This window comes from Rhagoletis pomonella, unplaced genomic scaffold (genome assembly GCF_013731165.1).
Source record: "Rhagoletis pomonella isolate Grant_MI unplaced genomic scaffold, Rhpom_1.0 Rhpom_scaffold_00007, whole genome shotgun sequence".
In the NCBI taxonomy this organism is placed as follows: Eukaryota; Metazoa; Arthropoda; class Insecta; order Diptera; family Tephritidae; genus Rhagoletis; species Rhagoletis pomonella.
Genome location: NW_023458561.1, coordinates 70637921 through 70659666, shown reverse-complemented (window position 1 = coordinate 70659666; position 21746 = coordinate 70637921). Strand labels below are relative to the sequence as shown.

The 21746-nt window shown below is 35.6% G+C and overlaps 2 protein-coding genes across 3 annotated transcripts in view; both read left to right on the top strand.

The window, feature by feature from the left end:
• LOC118743494 overlaps positions 1 to 9066 on the top strand; it is a 107951-nt gene extending 98885 nt beyond the window's left edge. Inside the window, exons 1-2 of one of the 2 annotated variants that reach the window (XM_036476217.1) lie at positions 6871 to 7650; positions 7945 to 9066. In XM_036476217.1, the coding sequence (XP_036332110.1) occupies positions 7971 to 8762 (792 nt within the window). In that variant the 5' untranslated portion in view covers positions 6871 to 7650; positions 7945 to 7970 and the 3' untranslated portion in view covers positions 8763 to 9066. Of the gene's footprint in view, positions 1 to 6870; positions 7651 to 7944 lie in introns of those variants that run through there. The other variant, XM_036476216.1, reaches the window with a different exon arrangement.
• LOC118743492 (longitudinals lacking protein, isoforms A/B/D/L) overlaps positions 1 to 20405 on the top strand; it is a gene marked incomplete in the record, with an annotated part of 75812 nt that extends 55407 nt beyond the window's left edge. The window contains 1 exon segment of the mRNA XM_036476213.1: positions 19738 to 20405. Within this exon segment, the coding sequence (XP_036332106.1) occupies positions 19738 to 20008 (271 nt within the window).
• Between the last annotated feature and the right edge of the window lie 1341 nt (positions 20406 to 21746).

Sequence of the window (21746 nt, the reverse complement as noted above, 5' to 3'; positions counted from 1 at the left end):
AAAAAAAAGCTTGAAATAATTTTTTAAATAGATATAATACCCACAAATATCAAAAACTAGCGAACTAAAGAAAAAACGTGAAACATGAAAAAGATCGGCTTATAATTTATATGTATGTATATCGGCACTAGTAAATTAAAATTACTTGCAACGAAATCAATTTTTTTTCTAGAAATCATTTCTTGAAACCCGTTCTTTGACTCAAAATATGAATTTTTATAAAAAAATTTCCTTGATTTGGGTTATACTTTTCTATGAATCTGCGTAATTGCTTACTCAGGATTAGCTTGTGTCAGTTTTTACTATTTTTGGCCGCTGTACTCCCATTGTGCGTCTCTACGGACTACGCCTCGTTATGGTTCCACCACATCCTAATCATATATGTATGTATATGTACGAGGGCTGCTTTCTACTTTTGCGTCTAACAACAATGGAAAAAATTAACAAATGGTTTTCGAATTCAGCCTGAATATCTGCTCTGTAGTGCGATTCCCATTTTTCTTAACGACAATATTCGTATCGTTAGCTAACGATTCCGACAAGTTTCGTTAACTGCAATTCTCAAGCACGCTTTTAGCGAATATTTTCGGTAGCTTTGACAGTTGTCGTAACGAAATTTGTCGATAACCTAGCTACGAATATTTTGTCGTTGAAAAGCCTACCGATAAAATTGTTTCAAGTTTTTATTGAGAAAAATTAGGCCCAATTCATCGTTAAATGATAATAAAAAATAACTAATAAATAAAAATTTATCACATATAGATGTGCTTTTTATTATTGTTCCTTTTATTTATTACACTGTGCAAGTTGAAAACATTGGCAAAGGCTTAGAAAGTTGATCTCACTTAATTGGGGCATTCTAAATTTTGTCAGATTGGCTCCAGTTTTCGAGATAACGATACTAGAGCATTTGCTTCAATTTTAACTTGTTTGTAAATAAATCAGCTTTAGTGTTGTTTTAATAAAATGTTTAACATGACTATTTTTTATAGTGAAGGTTATATTAAAAAATAGTCACGTGAAAAAGTTTGGTAAAATGACTTTAACGGACTTTGTTGGAGTTATTTATAAAAACACTTTACATTTAAGGAAATTTTCAAGTACCCTTACGTCGAAAACTAGAGCCAAAGCTGAATTTTTAGACGTGGAAAGCATAATGTCAAAATTATGTGTTTGTTGTAATTCATACTGTAATTGTGCGTATAATTTGTAATTTTTTACTTATATACGGCTTATACCCCCTTATTAAATTCGCCTTGCACGAGACCGTTATTGCCAAATAAGCAGTCCAGCATCCTATGGTACTGCTCCGTAGTAGCTCCTGCTCTTCTTTTTTTCATATTGTATTCACAAACAACAATCCCGACACAATAATACGCGCAACAATAACAAGTTTCTTTTAAATATTGAGTGTCAAACGTCAATATTGCCATATTTGGCATTGTAATTAACGACAATCGTCGTAAACTTCTTTATCGACATGTCTAACGAATTCTGTCGTTCAGCGTGTTTTTGAGAATAGCCTATTCGCTACTGCAAGCTACAAACGTCGTTCATTATCAATAACGAATATCGGTCGTTAAGAAAAATGGGAATCGCACTACTGGTCTTCACAAATCAATTTGAGTACTACCGTGTGCCAGTGAATGGAAGTGGCTACGTACGATTACTAGTACAGCAAAAAGCAATTTGTTGATTACGGATGGCAATCGAGCTTCAATTGTGTTGCCATTGATTGAAATGGTATCACATATGGCAACTGGCAACTGAAAGCTGGCCACTGAGTTGCTCTATTGGCAACTGCATTTTTGTGGTTTCCGCGGAAAATTAGTTTGAGAAAATTTATTTATTTTTTCAACTGCTCCTGCTGCTTGTTTACACACGAGTCTTGCTTGCTAATACTTCAAAATTCTATTATCTTCAATTTCATAGCACTTAACTAAATATATTTGCTATTCACAATATACATACATATGTACATTTTCATTTCAGTGCCCAGTTACCCATCTTAATTGGCCCACAAATGGTACGCTTAGCAGCGAAATAGATTTTATTGTTGCCAAATTATATGGGTTTTAATCGTTTCTTTCATACGTAAAGCCCAAAGTTGCCTCTAACTCACGGTATGTTAGATGACGGTTTTGCATTATCAGTTCAGGGGTAGAATCGATGTTTTCGATGAATTTTTTTACCGATTCAAGCAAATAGAATGCTTTTAAATTCTTGTTTATTTGAATGAGATTTTATGTAGTGAAAGTAAGTTTTCCCCGTACAGGTAGAGGGACTTATTTATCCTCTCTGAAGAGACGAGCTTTTTTGCGGTAAAAAATATTTAAAAAACACAAATGAACTTAATTCGACTTTTTGCGATGAATTAAAAAAAAAATGTTCATGCACTAACTCGATTTTTTGCCAGGGATGAAAAAAATTCAAAACTCGCTCTGTGCCCAACGCTTTTTATAAAAGCGCGTCCAATTTACACCTGCCAACACTTGGTTTTGGCTAGCCGTATGAAATATTTACATATGTATGTATGTACGGGGTACGTTACAAACTTCTTATATTCCCACCAGTTGTACACAGCCAGGATAACCGCTATTAAGTCGGTCTAACTGATGTAATAATTTAACATAGTATTTTATTAACCAAAACTAAAAACAAAAAAAAGAAATTAACATTGAAGAATTTTGCAACTCAGAATGTGCATTGTGATTGTAATATTGTTTGAGCCATTGCGATCTGTAGTACTATTCGTACAGATCAAAGGGCTCGCGCTGCTGGCTTCTTATCTTCTATTGGCATGCCTAAAATACTAAAGCAAACTACATATATATATGTATACCCTATGTACAGAAATGTTTAACAAATATGCATACACACGCACGCAACTACACGAAAAATCGAAAGTTTCGTTATTAAATTTTAATTCGAAAATTAAATTTTTTTTTATATTTTCTATTCACACACAAGTACATATCTACTGCATATGCTATAAGATTTCCAATAACCAGAAACAACAAACCAAAATACAAATGTATTAAATAAACATGCTCTTTCCTCATCGAAATTTTAAAGGAAAAACTAAACAACACCAAATTTCAGGATATTTCCCCTCCTTTGCTCATCCAACCAATACTACCACTACCATCGCTACCAACGCCACCAATACAAATACTATTCGGTCATCCGGCTGTACATTTTCGAGACAACAGCTACAACAACAACAACAACAATCACTGACAGCGGATATGCTCGTAGATAAAACGAATAGCAACATATTTGAAAGTAGTTCGCCCGAAAGGCAGGACACCTCTGCAGCCAACGAATGCACCGATTCGCTATACTCCGGCATAAGTTCGCGTTACCAGTTGCTCGATAATTCCGAAGAGAACTACGAGTGTCCGCAATGCTATCGAACGTATCGCCGCCATGGAACCCTGCGTCGACATATGCGCCAAGAATGTGGTAAGGGTAAAAGTATGGTATGTTCGGTGTGTGGGCACCGGACGAAACGTGCCGACCATTTGCGCCAACATGTGCGAAAAAAGCATCCCGAAATGGCAATGCGCTCTTTGTTTCGACGCCCGGCAACAACGAGTGCCATTGGCAATAATAATCATGGCGTGCGATCGCATGGGGGGTACGCACATCGCCTGCCACCCCACCAACAACGCTTGCAGCCAATGTTATCGTCGTATACTGCGACAACAACACGCAGTCAGTTGGAAGATGCGCTAGATGCAACAAAAGCGCCGCTCCCATTCAATACAACCACCACCTCTATGCCATCAAGTGTCAGTAGTTTTATGGGTGTTGAAGTGGTCGATTTGGATACCGAAGGTGATAATAACGACGACGATGATGACGACGACGACAACGACAACGACAGAAACGATAAATTCGATTCCGAAGAGAACAACAAAGTCAGTCGACAGCTGCGAAAGGAGTTGGTTGGTGGGGCCAACAATGCGCACGGGGGGAAATTATCCATGATAGGTAATAGCGTCAGCAATCAACCGCCGACTATGCCACAGAACTTTTATCAATTACGCCATTTTCAGCATCAGCATCAGCATCAGCGCCAGCGCCAGCAATGTTTAGATGACTCCTTTAAGGGAGAATGTGCTGACTAAAATAAAAGCTCGTTCTTTATCTGTTCGACGACATTCAAGGTTCGAATTGAAAAATTTCGTGTGCAAACCGTTTTGGCAAGATTAACCAAAGAATAAAATGAAAACATACATACATACAGAGGATTGTGGGGGGATCAAACTAAGTTTGTGTTCTGTAATAAATACTCGTAGGATTGGTGCACTAATACTGAAGGAAACTAGAAATAAAAGGGGGGATTTTTGTGAAATTTAGTGTGGCAGAATGGTGTAGTTTATTGTTCGAAACCATTATACAATTTCATGTTTAATATCGGGTAAGTTATTCAGAGCCACGAGACTGGTCTAAGTAATTATAATTCCATCTAAATGTGTTTGAGAGTGCTTTTGGGGTTTAGTTGTAATAGTTGTAAGACCTGGTTACTATTATTACAAAATCACTTTATTTTACATTAAGTTTTATAGTAAAAAAATAATCTATGCATTTCTATGTAATTGTACATGTTGTGACAATGTGTGCACACATACATATACATATGTTTGTATGTATATAATTAGTTAAGTGCATTTTAACCGAATAAATGTAAGTTTTGTGCATATATACATAAATAGAGTGTTTAATTTGGTGATAGCGCGTATTGTGTGAAAGGCAGATGCGACGTTGCCGAACGTTTTGCAGCTTCCAAATCGGCCGATTCTGGCCGATATTCTACAAATCCCTAATGTCTATTTTTTTACCTTAATTTTTTGTTTTTTTCGTTCTTTCTTTCTGTACATAGTATGTATGTAATTATTTAAAACGAACGTTTACAAATGCCTTTTACTTCAATAAATAAAGTGTGTATGTTGTATTTACATACATATACGTACGTACATACGTATGTATTTATGTATATTCGTACATAACCAACCAACTATTAATCGATGAAATATAAACGCAATATAGTAAATAACATGTTGTTTTACTGAAATCTTCTACATAAGTAATGGGTATACATTAATACATATACACATATGCATACACATACATACATACATACATTCATAGAGATACCTATCAAAATTACTTTTTAAGTTTATTAAAACGAGTGAATTAGCCTTTACAGGAAACATACACACATACACATGTATGTATGTATAACATAATTTCGTACAATTATTCTTGAATGTGTGTGTTAATAATTAGAGAGTATGTATGTATTATGGGCATAGGAGAGATCTTCAGCTGGGTTGCGTGCTCATGTGGGTTCTTCGAAAGCTCATTTACACACTACATGTGATAGTACATCTACAGTCATGTGTACCGTCCGTGTAGATTTTTGTGCATATTCATTACAATCATACATACATACATATGTATATCGAGGTCCTTGAAAATATTTTCGTAGGTATCTTACGTACGTACTTATACATAGTAGGGCAAAACAGAAAGGGAAATCACCCAGAAAGACACACATACAACACCTTAAAACCATTTCCAATGCGAAATCATCAATTTTTCAGATTTACGGACATTGTATAATATTGCCACAGCAGCGGCCGTCGTCGCAGCAGCTTCGGCAAGGAATGCAGCCAGCATCCAAATCCACAACAATGGCAACAATAACAACAATAAAGCAATGGTGGTCTATAACAAACAACGTGACACACACGGTGCTGATCGAAACGATGGTAACCAAAACAATAACGGTCAAAACGAATTGGTTGCTTCTGTTGCAGCACTCGAAGCTGCTGTTGTTCCCTCTGCAGACCTTGCTTATACGACTGCTAGTAGCTCTTTTTCAAATGCATCAACACCAACACAGACGCCAGCGTCAGCGTCAACGTCAACGCCGATGACACTGGCAACTGCGAAAAGTTTATTGTGTGACGTGCTTGAACCAGAAATATCGATTCATACAATGTACAAATGCTGTAGAACTAATTTTTTACAGCAGCCGCAGAGTCAAACGCAACAGCAACAGCAACAACAGCAGCAACATTTGCAAATTATACAGCCACATAGCCTAACTAGCGCATGCACAAGAGCAATGACACCACCAACACCGCCACCACCTATGCCTACGCACGCGACCACATGCCTGCCAACAACGTCATCAACACCATCCGTACACCATAGTAGTTGTAGTGGTTGCCAAATATCAGCTGCCGCCTCAATCCAATTGGCCAACTTAATTGGTAGCTCAATGCTCATGCCGCCGCAAGCAAGCACAGTGCAGGATGTCGCCGCCGCTTCTAAAACAGGCAGCACCGCCAGCATTGCTTTAACTCCAATAACAGACCATAGCGCTGGAAAAAGTTTATCCGCCAGCTGTGCGGACAAGGCGATAGGAGGTAGTAGAGGCGAGGCGAACGTGGCTGCGGAAAGTGGCATCAATACACTCAATCCGGCCAGCAGCTGCTTCAGCAAAGTTTCGCCGCACTTGGCGCTGGCGGCGGCGGGTGTTGCAAAGAAAGCCACGGTGCAGTTTCACTGCGAGTTTTGTGCGTTCTCCTGTTCTTGGAAGTATGATTTGAAGCTACATTTGCGGCAAAAGCACGGCATCCACAACAAGAAAATGTGAATGTGAATGTGAATGTGAAAGCATGGCCAACGCGCACAACTCGACACCTTTGTTTTTCCAGTTCGAAAATAATGTTCATGACGCACCAAATTAATTTTGTATCATGGTTCTCCTTTGATCAAAGATCAATTATTTCAGCAAGTTGTATGTTTGTATGCCGTGTAGTCCTAAGCAGGTTTAGCTTAGTTAATATTTATTATCATCTACATATGTATTTATAGCATAAATTGTACATATATTTAAAATGGAAACAATAGTAATCGTATGTAATGCAATTGCCTATGAAAATGTTCTAATAAAGAGCCCTGTGTGATTGAATATGCGTAAGAGAGAATTTTTGCAAATCGCGTGTATGTACTCGAAACATGGTTCAAGACAGCTCAGAACCTCCGGCAAAAACACATTTCTATGTATGTCGTGGATTTAACGGTGTCCTGAAGCTTAAAACACGAGCGGACGGACTGGACGAGGTGAACTTACTAACCCGAGTTATACGACGTGGACGTATGTATATGGATTCGCGTTTTTTGCTGCAAATATATGTATAACAACAAAATGTACTAGAGGATAATTAATTGGTGATACTGCTCCGATTTGACGATTTGATGATTTTCTGATGATTTGATGATTTGCTTCGACTCAGTTCCATATATACATACATATATGTTGGTAATATTAGATTAGACTGTATAGTTTAACGTTGTGTAGTTTGTGAATATTGAAATACTAGTCTAGTAGTTGAATCTATAGTTGCCTTTGAAATATGAAATACATAAGTATAGTATGCCTACGCTCGTAGGCTTATAGTACAAATATTGTAAATTTAATCTTTTGGTTTTATATGAGATGATGCTTGATGTCGGTTGACGGCCAAGCGTATTTCCAAATATGTATAGTACTTACACGTAGTACTCATTCCTCCGCCATAAGGACATTGGATGCAGTAATTTGAATTTTTACGTAGACATCAGTGAGTTGTGAGTAAACTTTGAGCTTTCTTGCTTAATTGCATTAAAAAAAAATTATACATACATACATAAGAAAAAAACGCAAATTGAAAATAAAGTTCGAATTCAAAAACAACGCAGTGTTTCACAACTTTCAAGCGTTTATCGAATATAGTTAATAATAACTTTATATAAATTCTTTATTTCATTTTTGTTTTCGTTTCATACATCACATAAAAACCCATTACACACACACCATCTACTACGCATAAACCCCCCGATAAATCGCTCACGATCTCGAATCACGCATGTTGTCGTTAACAGACCTAAAGTATGAATTTAAATCGTCAATGTTAGTCGGGGGTGAAATGTTTACTGAGAATCCGCATGAACGGTTTCCTTGTGCAGTTTGTGGAAAGAGTTACTTGCGCAAGCGTCACTTGCAGCGGCACATGCGGGACGAATGCATTGGTATTCCGCCACGTTTTAGTTGCGACCTCTGTCCCTCGCGTTTCCGGCGCAAATACCACATGGTCCGCCATTTGACATCGAAGCACGGCATTCCGCCGGCAATAGCTCAACAGACAACAAGTAGTAGCCACCACGGTGGAAGCGGCAGTGGCGGTGGATATCGCAGCTGTGGCGAGAATAGTGTTGGCGGCGGCTTGAATAACGCCAATGATTGTGATGGCTCGGCGCCCGAAAATCTGTCACTGAAAAAAGCTCATTACGAGACAAATAATGCGCCACACAGTCCGCATGGACCAGCCCACGTTAACGGCGGAGGCGGAGGCGGAGGCGGAGACATTGATGGTGACGCATGCGCCGCGAATGCAGACATGAAGCCAACATACGGTCTAACAGGAGCCATCACAGCTATATCGGCGGCAGCAGTTATTGGAGATAGCATTGGCAACGGCAAGACGCCAGATGCAACAATGCATGAGGAAATCGCCCATTCTTTGGCCGGTAGCGTCGTCGTCGATGACGATAAAATTGCCGGACAATTGGCGGCGAACAAAGCCATGAACGCCATTGGTGAGGATTGGAAAATGAAACTGGGCATTCAACTTATATCGAATTCCTTGCTAAAGGAGCGTCTCATCAATACCATGCCATTCGCTTACAACAACAACAACTAAGCGGCCTTTTTGTCGAAAAATACCAAGGATATTAATTTACGAGATAGATTAACAATACTCATTTATGTATTTATTTATTCACGTATTACTTTATTAATTTATTAACTTATTTATTGAATCTTCTATTTAGTTTATTAGAAACATATTTTCGATTTTGAGGTGCCCAATCCCTCCTCACAAATCATATATGTACAAACATACATACATAACATTCTATTCGAAGCATGACAGAAATTTAACAATGGAACGCGACCAAAAAGTATTAACATTTCAAAGATGTTTTTTTTTTTTTTTTTTTTTTTTTTTTTTTTTATAAAAGTAATAGTTTTATTTTGTTCATTTGCAGTATTTATGTTTATTATACTTTTATATGTATTGCATTTTTAGATTAAACACATACATATGTATGGATGTATGTGTGGGTGGGTGGACATATGCACATACTACATTCATAAACATGTACATTCATGCATACATATGTATTTACTCATGACAGGTATAAGTGTACGTACAGATAGAAAGCGGTGCTGTTCCGAGCGTAGTGGCGCTGTTTGTGTTCACAATGAATGAGGCCGTGTGGAGTTTTCCGCATAAAATTAGTTGCCAAGGATAAGCGAAGGTCGGCTAAAATAGTTGTGCCCTTGAAGAGATTTATCGAAAAATAAATTACCAAAAAATTGTTTTGATTTCAGTTAACAGCAGCGCCATCCTTAAAAAAGAAAAGAAATAGAATATTCAAAGTCAAAATGAATGTACATACATACATATGTATGCACCGCTTCCTGTGTGTTCACACACTTACACTTTTATATTATAGGAAAAAAACAAAACAACCAAATAAAAGCTGTTCAGCCAAAATTTGTATTAACTGTTAACGAGATCTCCAGGGAGCAGCAGTTCAGCACAGTTGATCCTACCTAGTTTGTAGTAAATTATTTGTATTATTTATTATTAATTGGACCAAAGTAATGATCATCTGATTGTTTCGCAACTCTACTTAAGTCAGCCTATGCGCTGAGTTTCAAAGAAAACTAAATTTGTATACTTAAATGTTTAAAAATACAAAAAAAAAAAACACATATCAAGTATCGCCGATAAGGAGATTTATTATATACATTTGTATGTATGTATGTATTTACGCACGAACACATATGTGTCGGAGACTGTAAATGCAAGTTAATTTTAGTTTCGAAATCAAAAATATGTGAAAAAAAGATGTACCGTTAGAATTATCTTTCATTGCAGAGTACCATCGTACCTATTCATGACTTAGAAAACTTGTGTATTATTTTGGTGTCGTATTTTTTGAGCTACATACAAATCGTAGAATTTTTTAGCTTTTTTCTTGGGCATACTAAAAAAATGCTTAGGGATTTTTCGTTTTGTTTGAATTTTTTATGACTTTCGCTGGGTACCGTTCAGGACCTTTTCGGAACTTTGGCTTCGACTTTGCGTCTTTTTCGGGGTCTTTCGAGGTGTTTCAGGGTTTATTCGGGACTTTCCCAGTTTAAAGGAGTTTTTCGGGTACTCCCAAGTACAATTAAATCTTATTTTCGCCATAAAGATACAAAAAAAACGAAATTTTATGTCATACTCGTTACAGTCTCTAATATATACGTAGTACATTTACATACATACATATGTATGTACTATACAAAGGTACATCGAATTCTAGTCTGAATGTTGTATGCATTGAACATTTACATAAGCCAGGAAGTTTGCTGGCCTGGCGTGCCGGTGTGTACAGAGTTCATCGACATCTGGAAATATTACAAAGTTACTAACTGCTGATGATAGAGTTTCATTGTGTATGTAGTATGTATGGGCATTGTGAATTTCAAAAACGTATTTTTAGTAGAATGCTCATCCTTAAAAATATTGTAAATTAAAACAGACTTATGGTATATGTGCAAACCAAAAAAGATAACGAATTTTTCTATGCTACATATTAGCTATGTAAGGAAATGAATATGTGTTGTGAACATTCTAAGATGTATTTTTTACGTAATTTATTAATCATTTAAGATTTGTAAAACCGGCACAAGATGGAGTTGGTAAAACCCGCAAAAACACATACATATATGTATATGTACATATGTATGTACATAAACACATATATTAAATATTTTACATATATTCATACCTATGTACATAACATAGGTACATATTTATGTATGCATGCATGCGCTCAATTCAATTAGTTTAGTTATTTTTAAAATTCATTGTAACAAACAATTTTTTAATGTGTAAACCGACATGTTCTTTGCATTAAGCGATAATAATAAAAAAAAACTTATACATACATATATTTAATTTGATGATTTAAAATATTAAATAAATATTTTAACTGCAATTTTGTATTTATCTTTCAGACTGGTCAAACGGTTTGTTTTTCTTCTCAATTTCTGCTTGTCCTTACTATGACCATCGATCGGCATTGCACAAAAGACAAATGTGTATGCTTTAATGTTTCTGACCTCTGGGTTTGGGGTTTCAGATTCAGAGCCCGCATTATAATTTGAAATGTTGTTTTAATTTCAGTTTGCCTACTTTGAACTAACTAATCGATTTTAAACTAAATCTCTTTTAGATATGTACCAATCGTCTATCTCATCCCCACATTTACCGCTACTACTACTACTACTACTAGTACTACTACTATGTATCACTTCTACTACTACTACTACTACTACTACTACGATTAAGCATATAGCAGTGTGCACTCTTTGGTGGATGTAAAAGTACACGCATACATTCATTTTTGTGTTTTGTGGGTAGGAAAATACAAATCTGCTAAACTCACCATACACTTTTCAATTTTCTACTGTGTTTCCATCCCGACTTTGTGCCGCATTGCCTTTTGGTGTTTTGTGCTGTCGTCATTTGTTTGATTGTATATTTTTAGCATACAATACAGTATTGATAAAAAAAAAAAAATTTTACGGAAATTGTAAATTTTATTCAAATACAAATATAAAAATATGGCTTAAATTTAAGCGAAAATAATTGCTGTTCATTTATTTTATGTTTTTTTTGGTACTTACATACATATGTACATATTTGCATATAATGCGATGCATTTGTGAACATATGCATATGTATGTATGTACGAATAAGTTAGGTTTTTTGGGACTTATTTTGGGCTGTTTGGGCACGTTCTTTTCAGTTCTGGGCACGTCAATGTCGTTTGCATTTTTCGTTTCGTCTTTTAATTTTTGTTTTTTTTTTTTGTAATTCCTTTCCTTTGTAATTGATTTATAAATCTGTTTACATATGTATGTATGTAGGTATTATTGCTTGCTGTGACAATTTTAAGCACAGATTTGTTCTTTTTTTTTCTAAAAAATATTGATGTATAAAAACTATTATTTTTTACTTCATTTCGTAGATTTATCTTCAGAGCCTTTTTGTTAGCATAAAAACATTTTAAATCAGAGACCGAAAATAACCAGTAAATACCAACATTTTTGTTTTTGGTTTATTGCAAAATCATAATTTCTTGGTTCATTATTTTTTCGAATATTTGTTAAACCTCCTATCAAAAATAATTGTAATTTTTGTGATTTATCTTTTCTATAATTTGTATTGCTTAAGGTGGAGTATGCGCTTTTATGACCGCTTTGAATTCTTTAATATATTAAAAATTAAAACCTAAAATAACAAATAAAAATCGTAAAATTATGGTTAAATTTGATCGGTAAAATGGAAATCCAATTTTAACTGTTAAATTGTGGTTTTTATTATAAAGCCCCGTAACTGTTACGGTCCCTGCTTTAAACAGTAAATGTTAGCCCTTAGCTTGTATATTGTCTTTCCTGAAAAAGAGTAACCGCTAAAGTCAACCCAGAACTTACATATTTATGTACGTACACATGTATGTACATACAGTATTGGCCAATACAATAGCACCCCCATTTCAAAGTCATATTGTTTGCCACTCGTGTTTATTTATTTATTTTCTAAAAAATCAACGGTAATCTTTAGCGACTTGAAACTTGCACATTATTGACTAAAATTGAATGCGCTATAAAACTGTGTACTCAAAAAAATTCTTTTTTGCGGTCTTTTAAAAAGTTTAAAACATGGGTTTATATGGATTTTGTTAGAGAATGAACTGTATTTTAATTGAAAATTCTTAAAAACAAATAACTAAACATAAGTGGCAAACAATATCGCTTTGAAAGGGGGTGCTATAGATATGTCCAATACTGTACATAGGTATATATGGAAATATTATGGTCCAGTTAGGAAAATCTTACGGTTTTTTGTATAATGATTAATTTTCTTGAATAATCGAACTGATCGAAGGATAGTCGCAAGGGATGTTATATTTGATTTTTTAAGACCTAGGGGTCTAGTGGAGTTCAGTGGAATAAATATTTTAGGTTAAACTTTCACATTTTTGTTAAAAAAAATGCAATTATAATATCTGTCATTTAAAAACTGGGTCCTGGGTTCGATCCCTGGTCCTAGCAACATCTAAAATTAGAAAAAATTTATCCTAACAGCGGTCGCCCTCGGCAGGCAATGGTAAACATAAAAAAAATGGTTTTCTGCCCCTTCATTGGTGTGATAACATCAGGACGGGGGGCACCTCAACGCGCTAAAATATTATTATTGGTGGTAGTATGATTTTTTCAGAAATCATCAGGAATGCGATCCTTCAATCCGAATTGCTATGGACGTGTCTAGGCGCTATATGTTCCCAGCTAATCCAATTATGTGATAGCATTTTCGTAGATTTCACAAAAATTTTGGACCACGATGGATTTAGTGATAGCCCTGATTATTTGTATGTATGTGCCACCGGGCGGTTAGATTTGCCTACTACCACTCCACAGGGCCAAGGTTCGATCCGTGGTCAAAGCAAACCTTCGAGTATATTTCTGCCTTGAAAAAGTTCTTATAAAATCCATTTCCCGGGGGCGAGGCGGCGTAAAACTGAAGGTCCCTGAGTATCAGCATTAAGTCGCATACCAAAAATTGGAGGAGAAGCTCGGCCAAGCCCTCTAGCAAAAATGTAGATGCCAAATGTGTTTTATGTACATACACACATACATACATACGTATGTACATATAAGCAAACTTCAAAAAGAACTCTGGCCTTCGAAAACTTATTCAGGCCGATTCTGAACAGAAACTCCCCGGGAGTTTTCTATCTTTTCTCTTTCCTCCTATCATGAACTAAAAAATTCCTTGAGGATTTTTTACATTAAATGGCGGAGTTGCGCTCTCAAAAAAGTGTCAAACAGCTTTTTCGAAGTTCGAGTTTCCTCCTCCCAAGTTTTCGGGGAAAATGCTTCTCGTGGAAGTTAATTATTGGGGGATTCGGAAGAAACCAATTCCCGGAGAACAAACTCCCCGGGAGTATTAAGAATTGGCCTGATAGTAGAATAACTAGAAGCAATGGCTTCTCGAACATTATCGTTATCTACCACCCTTACGGATGTTTTGGTCTCGTTTTTGGAAATAACCGCAGTGGGTTGAAATAATCTGCAAAGATGTTGCGCAAAAAAATTTTTTTTTTTGGGGTCCCCCAATATGAAATTCTGCAGATTAAGAGGAAAGAGTAAGGATGTGTTTGAGCTGAGTAATAACTACCGCAATATTGCTCTCTCGATGCTCAACTGGAAATCTACAGAATTGTCGCATAAATTGCACAATGAAACTTTTTATTTATATTGCATTTGATTTGCTAGTGATTTATCCCCAGCAATCACAGTAAATACCTTAAATTCCAGCTAATATGAAGAACTGGTCACTGAGGAAATAATAATCTTGCGATTAAAGGTTGAAAGACATCTCCTTATTTCGTTCAAATGAGGTGAACGATTTGAGTGTTATTTTTAACTTCAAACAGTCCTTCTTAGAGCACATTGATTGAATGGGAGAGTACATACAATCGGTCCGTCCTATCTTCGTTAGAAGTTCTGCGATTTTACCCGAAGAATTTTTGCTGGTAAAATTTGGTAGTGTGGTAGTGTCTAAACTATCAGCTGTTCAAACGAATTGAAAGTTGAATAAGCAAAAACAAAAGTACAACTGCATTTTCACTTTATAAAATATATCGTAGCGAAGAAATATCAAGTTTTGTAAGTATTTTTGTTAATTTGCTTGTGTATTTGTGTATAATTGATCAGATCGCCAAATGATAAAAAAAAACTGCTATGTAAAGAAAAAACGGTCCACGGTGTATTTGATAGTTTTTACCCGAAAAGCATTCCCGTACTTTTTGGTTTTTCTCTTTCTGAGAGCAATTTTGCTTTTTTACAGTTTTCAGATGTTTTATCCAGAAAAGTTGAGGCACGAAACTAATACTAGAGTTTCGGAAAACTATGCCGATAATTTCAAAAAATACATTCCTGAAGGTGACCTATGTACATTAGACCACGTCAAAAAACTTAAACACCCTGCAATGCGACCGTCATCTGCTTGGATAAATAAAAATTTAAAACCAATCATTAGTCTCTACGGGAAGGCATTGGTGTTGGTGAAGATATTAAAAATAATTTTTCTCAAATGGAGAATAACGAATATTTAAAAAAAATTTGAAGGACCAACACAGATCTCTATTATTTAAGAATATCAAGTAACAGTTGTATGTCCATTGTAATTTTTCAATCTTTGAAATAAACCGATTAAAAAAAAAAACAAAACATTAAACTATATTTAAATTTATTGCTTATCTAAGCGCTTAAAATGCATTTTTTCTTGCTTATTTTCTTCGGCCCCCTGGTAATGATCCTCCATGAATCTACCCGATAATTTTAAGAGGTCGCGCATTGAGAGTTTACTGTTCCCATAGGAATTACACGTAAGAAAATGAGTTAGTCTCTTTTGAGGTCAATAAGCTTCTCCTCCGATTTGTCGTTGCCACACAAAGCGGAGGGGGACCTACAGATTTACGGCGACTCCGAACGGCGATTGTATTTTTATGAGAAGCTGTTTTTCATGGCAGAAATGCACTCCGAGGTTTGCCATTGCCTGCCGAGGGACGACCGCTGTTAAGAAAAAATCTTTTTTTTCCTATATTTTCTGTTTTTGCGATGTTGCTTTGACCAGGGCTTGCACCCAGGGGTACTGATGAGTGGAAGCGCGCACTGCTTACCACTACACCACAGCGGCCGATGCCTTACATTCCAAAAAAATTTGTTTTGGTAATTTTTAGATATGACCCAAATATGACGAGGGATAAGGAAAAGGATAATTTCGGCATTTAAAGAATCTGAACCTGCATTAATGCATGCCATCAAATAATGTACAAGAAATGGGTAAAGAATTTTCTTGTGTCATAGGCAACCCATGTTTGCAACAGAAATATAATAGGGCCCTAAGTCTAAGGTGGATTTTTGCATGGGAATCTCATTTTTGTGAAAACTGTAGATAGATCGTATTGTATATAAGTCCTCGTTTTATGAGTGCTGGAATTATCACTTCCAGAGTTATACAGAGGTGAATTTTCAATTTTTTAAATTAATTTACTACCCTGTCGAAAATGGAACTTCTTTAAAAGCAATTTAAAAAGTACTTTTTTACGAACTACAAGTGTTTGGATTTCTTCCTTTTTTCATATAAGCAACCAACTTTATTAACATGGCCATGTCCTAGAAGAAAACCAATTATCCGACTCTGCATTTTATTTAAAATGCATTTGGTTAAAAGAACTTCAAAGTCGTGTTTTTCGTTTGAATACGCTTTCGTTCTGCACTTCACAGATGCTTTTTTATATTTAGAAGACAAAAAAATAAAAATATTTTAACATGTTGCCTCTGATGGGATTCGGATCCGCACCTTCTGGAAGCTAACAAATAACAGCAAGGTGTCTTTAGGCGCATCCCTGCAAAGGCGGGACACTCGCACAGGAAGTATTCGACTGTCTCTTTTGAGCCAGCGTTATCGCAACTGCGACAAAATCTGTTGAAGGGCAATCTCTGTGCACAGTGCATTAAGTTTGTAGGTATTTTCTTTGCTCATTCCTAAGCTTTGGCTTTAAGTGGGTCATAAGACACCCAGAACTGCCGGGTTATCCTTTATTACAGTTTCACCTCTACTTGGCCTTCGAGTGATAAACTTCGGTAATTTTTGTTTTTATCTCCCTAAGCGAGGCGTCCATGTCCACATGGGACGCATTCAGTGCGAACCGAACCTTGCTAGTTTGTCCACTGCCTTGTTTCCGTAAATGTCCCTATATCCCGGGACCCATATTAGGGTAATTACGTATTGATCAGAGATATATGCCAGCTCTCTCCCACTGTCCTTCACTAGTTGCTATCCCAGAAGATTTTCAGATGAATGTTTGCGAACAGATTTCGCACTAAATTTAAATTTATTTTTTTCAAAGTATGCAAAACCATGCATTTACTGCAAAATATGCACTAACGATGATTCGTAAAGATAACTTAACCATTTCATTTGATGATGTCCAATAAAAAGATGCATTTGCATGAGATTCCGAGCCCTACTTGTATACCACCTCGAGATTTGCTGCAGAAAATAGTATATACATACATACATAAAACCAGCAGTTATGGGCTCAATGCGCATATCGATCATTCCCCAGACAGGAAACAATTCGAAAAGGGGAGAAAGTGGCTGAAATTTGGATTTTTGTTCGTTTACCAATTCCATTTTTGGATGCTTGGACGAACCGTTTTTCCACTAAAGTGTGCGGCAGAAACGTATGGACGGACAGACAAGTACCGAAAATTGTTGTCAAACTGATACGTTTTTGGCTGTTTATCTGAAACTTTTCTGATGGAGTTTTTCGTTCAATAGGTACTTCACAGATGCTTTTTATTGTTAAAAAAAAAACTTAAATAAAATTATAAAATTTAGGAAACGCCAGACGGCATTCGAACCCGGCACCTTCTGAAAGCTATCAAATGGTAGCCCGCACTGCAAGTTTGAAGAAGCTGGGAATTACGGTTGATGTTTGCATTTTTTTTTTTTTTTTTTTGTTGCTCATGTTCTTCATATCCGGGAACATAATTCGTATGGAACAAAATATTAACACTGTCAACAAAAAAAAAAATCTCAAAAATCAACGGTAAGTCCTAGCTACTTCAAACTTGCACTTTGTGACACTAAAATTGAGTGGGCTATAAAACTGCATAACTGCTAACTGTTGGCGAATCGATGACGGCTATTATTATATTGGCGATGTGCTGAGTCGATACTTTCAAGTATTGATCGATACTCGGTACCGATTTTAAAAGTATCCAATATTTTCATACTTCGTACCGAATTATTTAGGTTTCTAATAAAAGTGCAAGTAGGTCAAAAATATGGAAAAAGCGGTTCAGGGCAGACTCGGCTATCAAAAACCGAATGTAAATAGAGCTTTTAATACAGATACTTATTCTTACTTTTTTGGTGAATGCTTATTCGAATGAGGTGAAAAGTGGCAAAATAATATTTTACTGCCGCAATAAGTTCAAATTTTTAGCCAATATCGCATATAATAGTAATGAAATAATTTTTTCCTTGACTAAATATACATAATGGCGAAGGTTTAATGTAAAAACTGGTATCAGGTACCGAATAGGAACTATTGGGTACCGAAATCTTTTCGAAGTATTGGGTACAGAAAACTCTGCACTTTATTTGCTGCTATTTCGAAGATCACCACTGGGATCCCAGTGAACGCGATGAAAAAGTTTGATGAGAAGATGTGGTGATCTCCGAAATAGCAACTAGGACTTCTACCATTTATAAACTATTGTTATTTTTTTTTGCACAATTAAAAGCGGTCTTAAGCTCAATAAAAAATTGCATTTTTTTTTGTAAGCGAGCGACAAAAAAAACGCTCAGCCCGAGCACAATTTTTTTAAGCTACTTAAGCAACCCTGTTTGTATCTGGCAAGAAATATGTGATTACTTTAACGGGATTTAGATACAAAAAACAATAGAAATGAGTAATTTTGCGAGGTATTTGCCTAATATATATACTTATTTAAAATATAAGTCACGTATATAAGGAAATGAAAATTTCCCTCCCCACTTTCCCATTAACAATTCACAGTAGAGCAGTTTTTTCACTTACCAACACTACCATTCGTTTGTAGCTCGGTTGCAAAAGAAGGCACCACAGTTTGAAGTGTTTGGCCGAGCTTCTCCTTCGATTTGTGGCGTGCGCCTTGATGTTGTTACGCAAAGGGAAGAGACCCACACTTTTACGCCGACTCCGATTAGAGATTTTATTTTTATGAGAAGCTTTTTTCATGGCAGGGGCGAACGCTCTTGAGAAAAAAAAAACGTTTTTCTATATATATTTTTTTTTTTTGAGGTTGCTTTGACCAGGGCTTGAACGCAGGCCCTGCGGAGTGGAAGCGCACACTGCTAACCACTACACTACAGCGGCTAGTTTAGACAATTTCAATTAAAATTTATTATTTTCGGAATGTTTTTAATATTGTTTTAATACGTATTAATAGTTATTCGCTGTTAGCACAGATACATATGTATATAGTGTTGTTGTTAGTCTGAATGTGACTATGATTTTTAGTTAGTTTCGCTCCATTTACTACATATGTACATATGTAAATGATTTCAAACAAATTATAGGCATTTTTTATTTTGCAAAATTTGTCAAAGATCTTTCTTTTTATTACGAGTAGGTATGGGCTGCTTCTGTAGACATTTGTTGATTTTAATATTTCATTCTTAATGTATCCATCAATGCTCTTCAGTTCTGCTCTTGAGTCATTTAAAAAAAAAAATTGGAATCCGTAGAAGGTATATAAAATGTATCATATTGTCTTCTTCTTCTACTTCTTGTTTGAAAATCTCTCCACTCAATTCACCTCACACCACATCAACCACGTCACGTCACATCACCATTACATACACATACTACGTACGGGCTATCTATCATCGATCATTGCCGCACCGCCGATTATTTCGAACCCATATCTATGTACATATGTCGCTGTCGCATGGGATCAATATATATATATATATATATATATGTATAATTAGATTTTCTTTTGACCTGGTATCAACACTCTTGCGATCAATGTGGCAAGTCATATAAAACGCGAAAAAGTTTGAGTCGCCATCGGCGCTTCGAATGTCGATTTACAACGGAGCGGCCTATATTCCAGTGCCCCTCATGCAATTATGCAGCTAAGCGTAGCGATAATCTAACCAAACACATTAAGACACATTTTGCTAAGATGCAAAAGGAATTCCTGCCGCTGGCAGTGAAGATGCAAAACGCAATACAGAGCCAATTAGAGACCGCATAGACAATGCAGCTATTCCATATATATTTGTCGGTAAGCAAGTGACGACGGCGATGGCATTGGATTTTGGATTATGAGTGAATAAATGATGCAACAACGAAGATGTGGCTGGCGATGTTCACCGTCACCGCTCGTGAACTGAGTTTTGGTCAATTTAGACTTCAGGAAGCTTCAACGAAGTGATAGCTGATTGCACTCATTAGTTTCTAAGTCAGAATAAGAATAGTAGTAAGTCTTTTGCCAGGCGCTTATACGACAAAGAATCTCGTGAGCCTCGGGAGCCACTCCATAAGAAAATGAAAATTTTAGAATTTGCCATTAAAGAAAAAGTTGTTGAACATTATCCAATATATCTATACATACATTGCATATAAAGTGACTCAAACAAGTGTTCACAAGTTGGTTTTTTCTTTTTTGTTTTGAATATTCTCAATGTTTTTCTAGTAAAATTTATTTATTTATTTTTTGTTATTTTTTATACAAAAATATTCTGCACGCTTCAACGAAAACCATATATGTATGTACCTACATCAAATCTTAAACTTTATGCAAATTACAAAAAAAAAAAATTCAACCCATTTTCATCAAAACTTCGACTTTTTAATCTGAATTTGTAGAAAACTTGTGCGTTTTCAGGTTTATAACCCATAATTTTAGTATAATAAATCATAATTTATTTAAAATTTTTTTGCCCGTTTTTCCATATAAACATGAATTTTTATGTAATAAAATAGAATACTAAAAAGCAACGCCATTTTTTTTTTTCGTAATATCTTTAAAGAAAAAATAATAATTCAACTTGAAAATCATTGCGAATATTTAAAAAAAAAAAAATCAACTTTTCAATATTTTTTGAGTCCTTGTACATACTTACATACATACATACATACTAGACAGCATCTCAGGGAAGAAAGATGAATTTGTTTATGAAAATTTTATGGTTTTGGTAAGATTAGCCGCGAAGTATTACAGAGTCTGACATTAAAGGAGGCTATTTAAAAATTAAAATGTGTCCAATTTGTATTGATATTTTTTAACCTACCCAAAAACTACTTTACATTATAAGTAACTATATAGAATTATAGGTTTTCGCACTTGTGCATGGTTATCTGGTTAAAAATTATTTTTCTATAGTGTATTTTATCGTTGTAAAATGAATAAAAAAATATAACCACATAAGCAGATAAGCAGATAACAAGACCAGTGTAACCACACTCATTATGAATGTGTATTTTCCAGTGCATGAATTTTTACTCTTAACTTAATATGTATATGTATAAGTTTGACAGCAGAAATTGGCTTTTGTTAGTTTAAGTTGTCAGGTTAATGTTAGTTTTATAAAAAGTCAATACATGAGTAGTAACTTGTGAACGTGGTGTAGGACGGCCTCATTTGTGTCCAGTTAGGGTTTTCTAAAACAAAGTATTAGTTGTTACCGGACATATGTATTTAGAAATACAGATTGCTTGCCGTAGGGTTGTTCAATCATACGAACGGTAATTTTAAGCTTAAGAAGCGCCAAAGCAAAAGTTGCTATCCGATGAGTGTTTAGTACTTAGTAGATATGCAAAATATTTTAACCGGTACTTACGCTTTTTTCATAATTCCGGGTAATCTAGTCACTAACTTTACATGAAGACGGTTTTGTTTTGCTCATATTTAAGGATAGGTTGCTCTATTTTTCCCAGAAGCAAAACTTTTTGTAGACGTAGTAAGCTAAGTCAACAAAAACAAATATCTA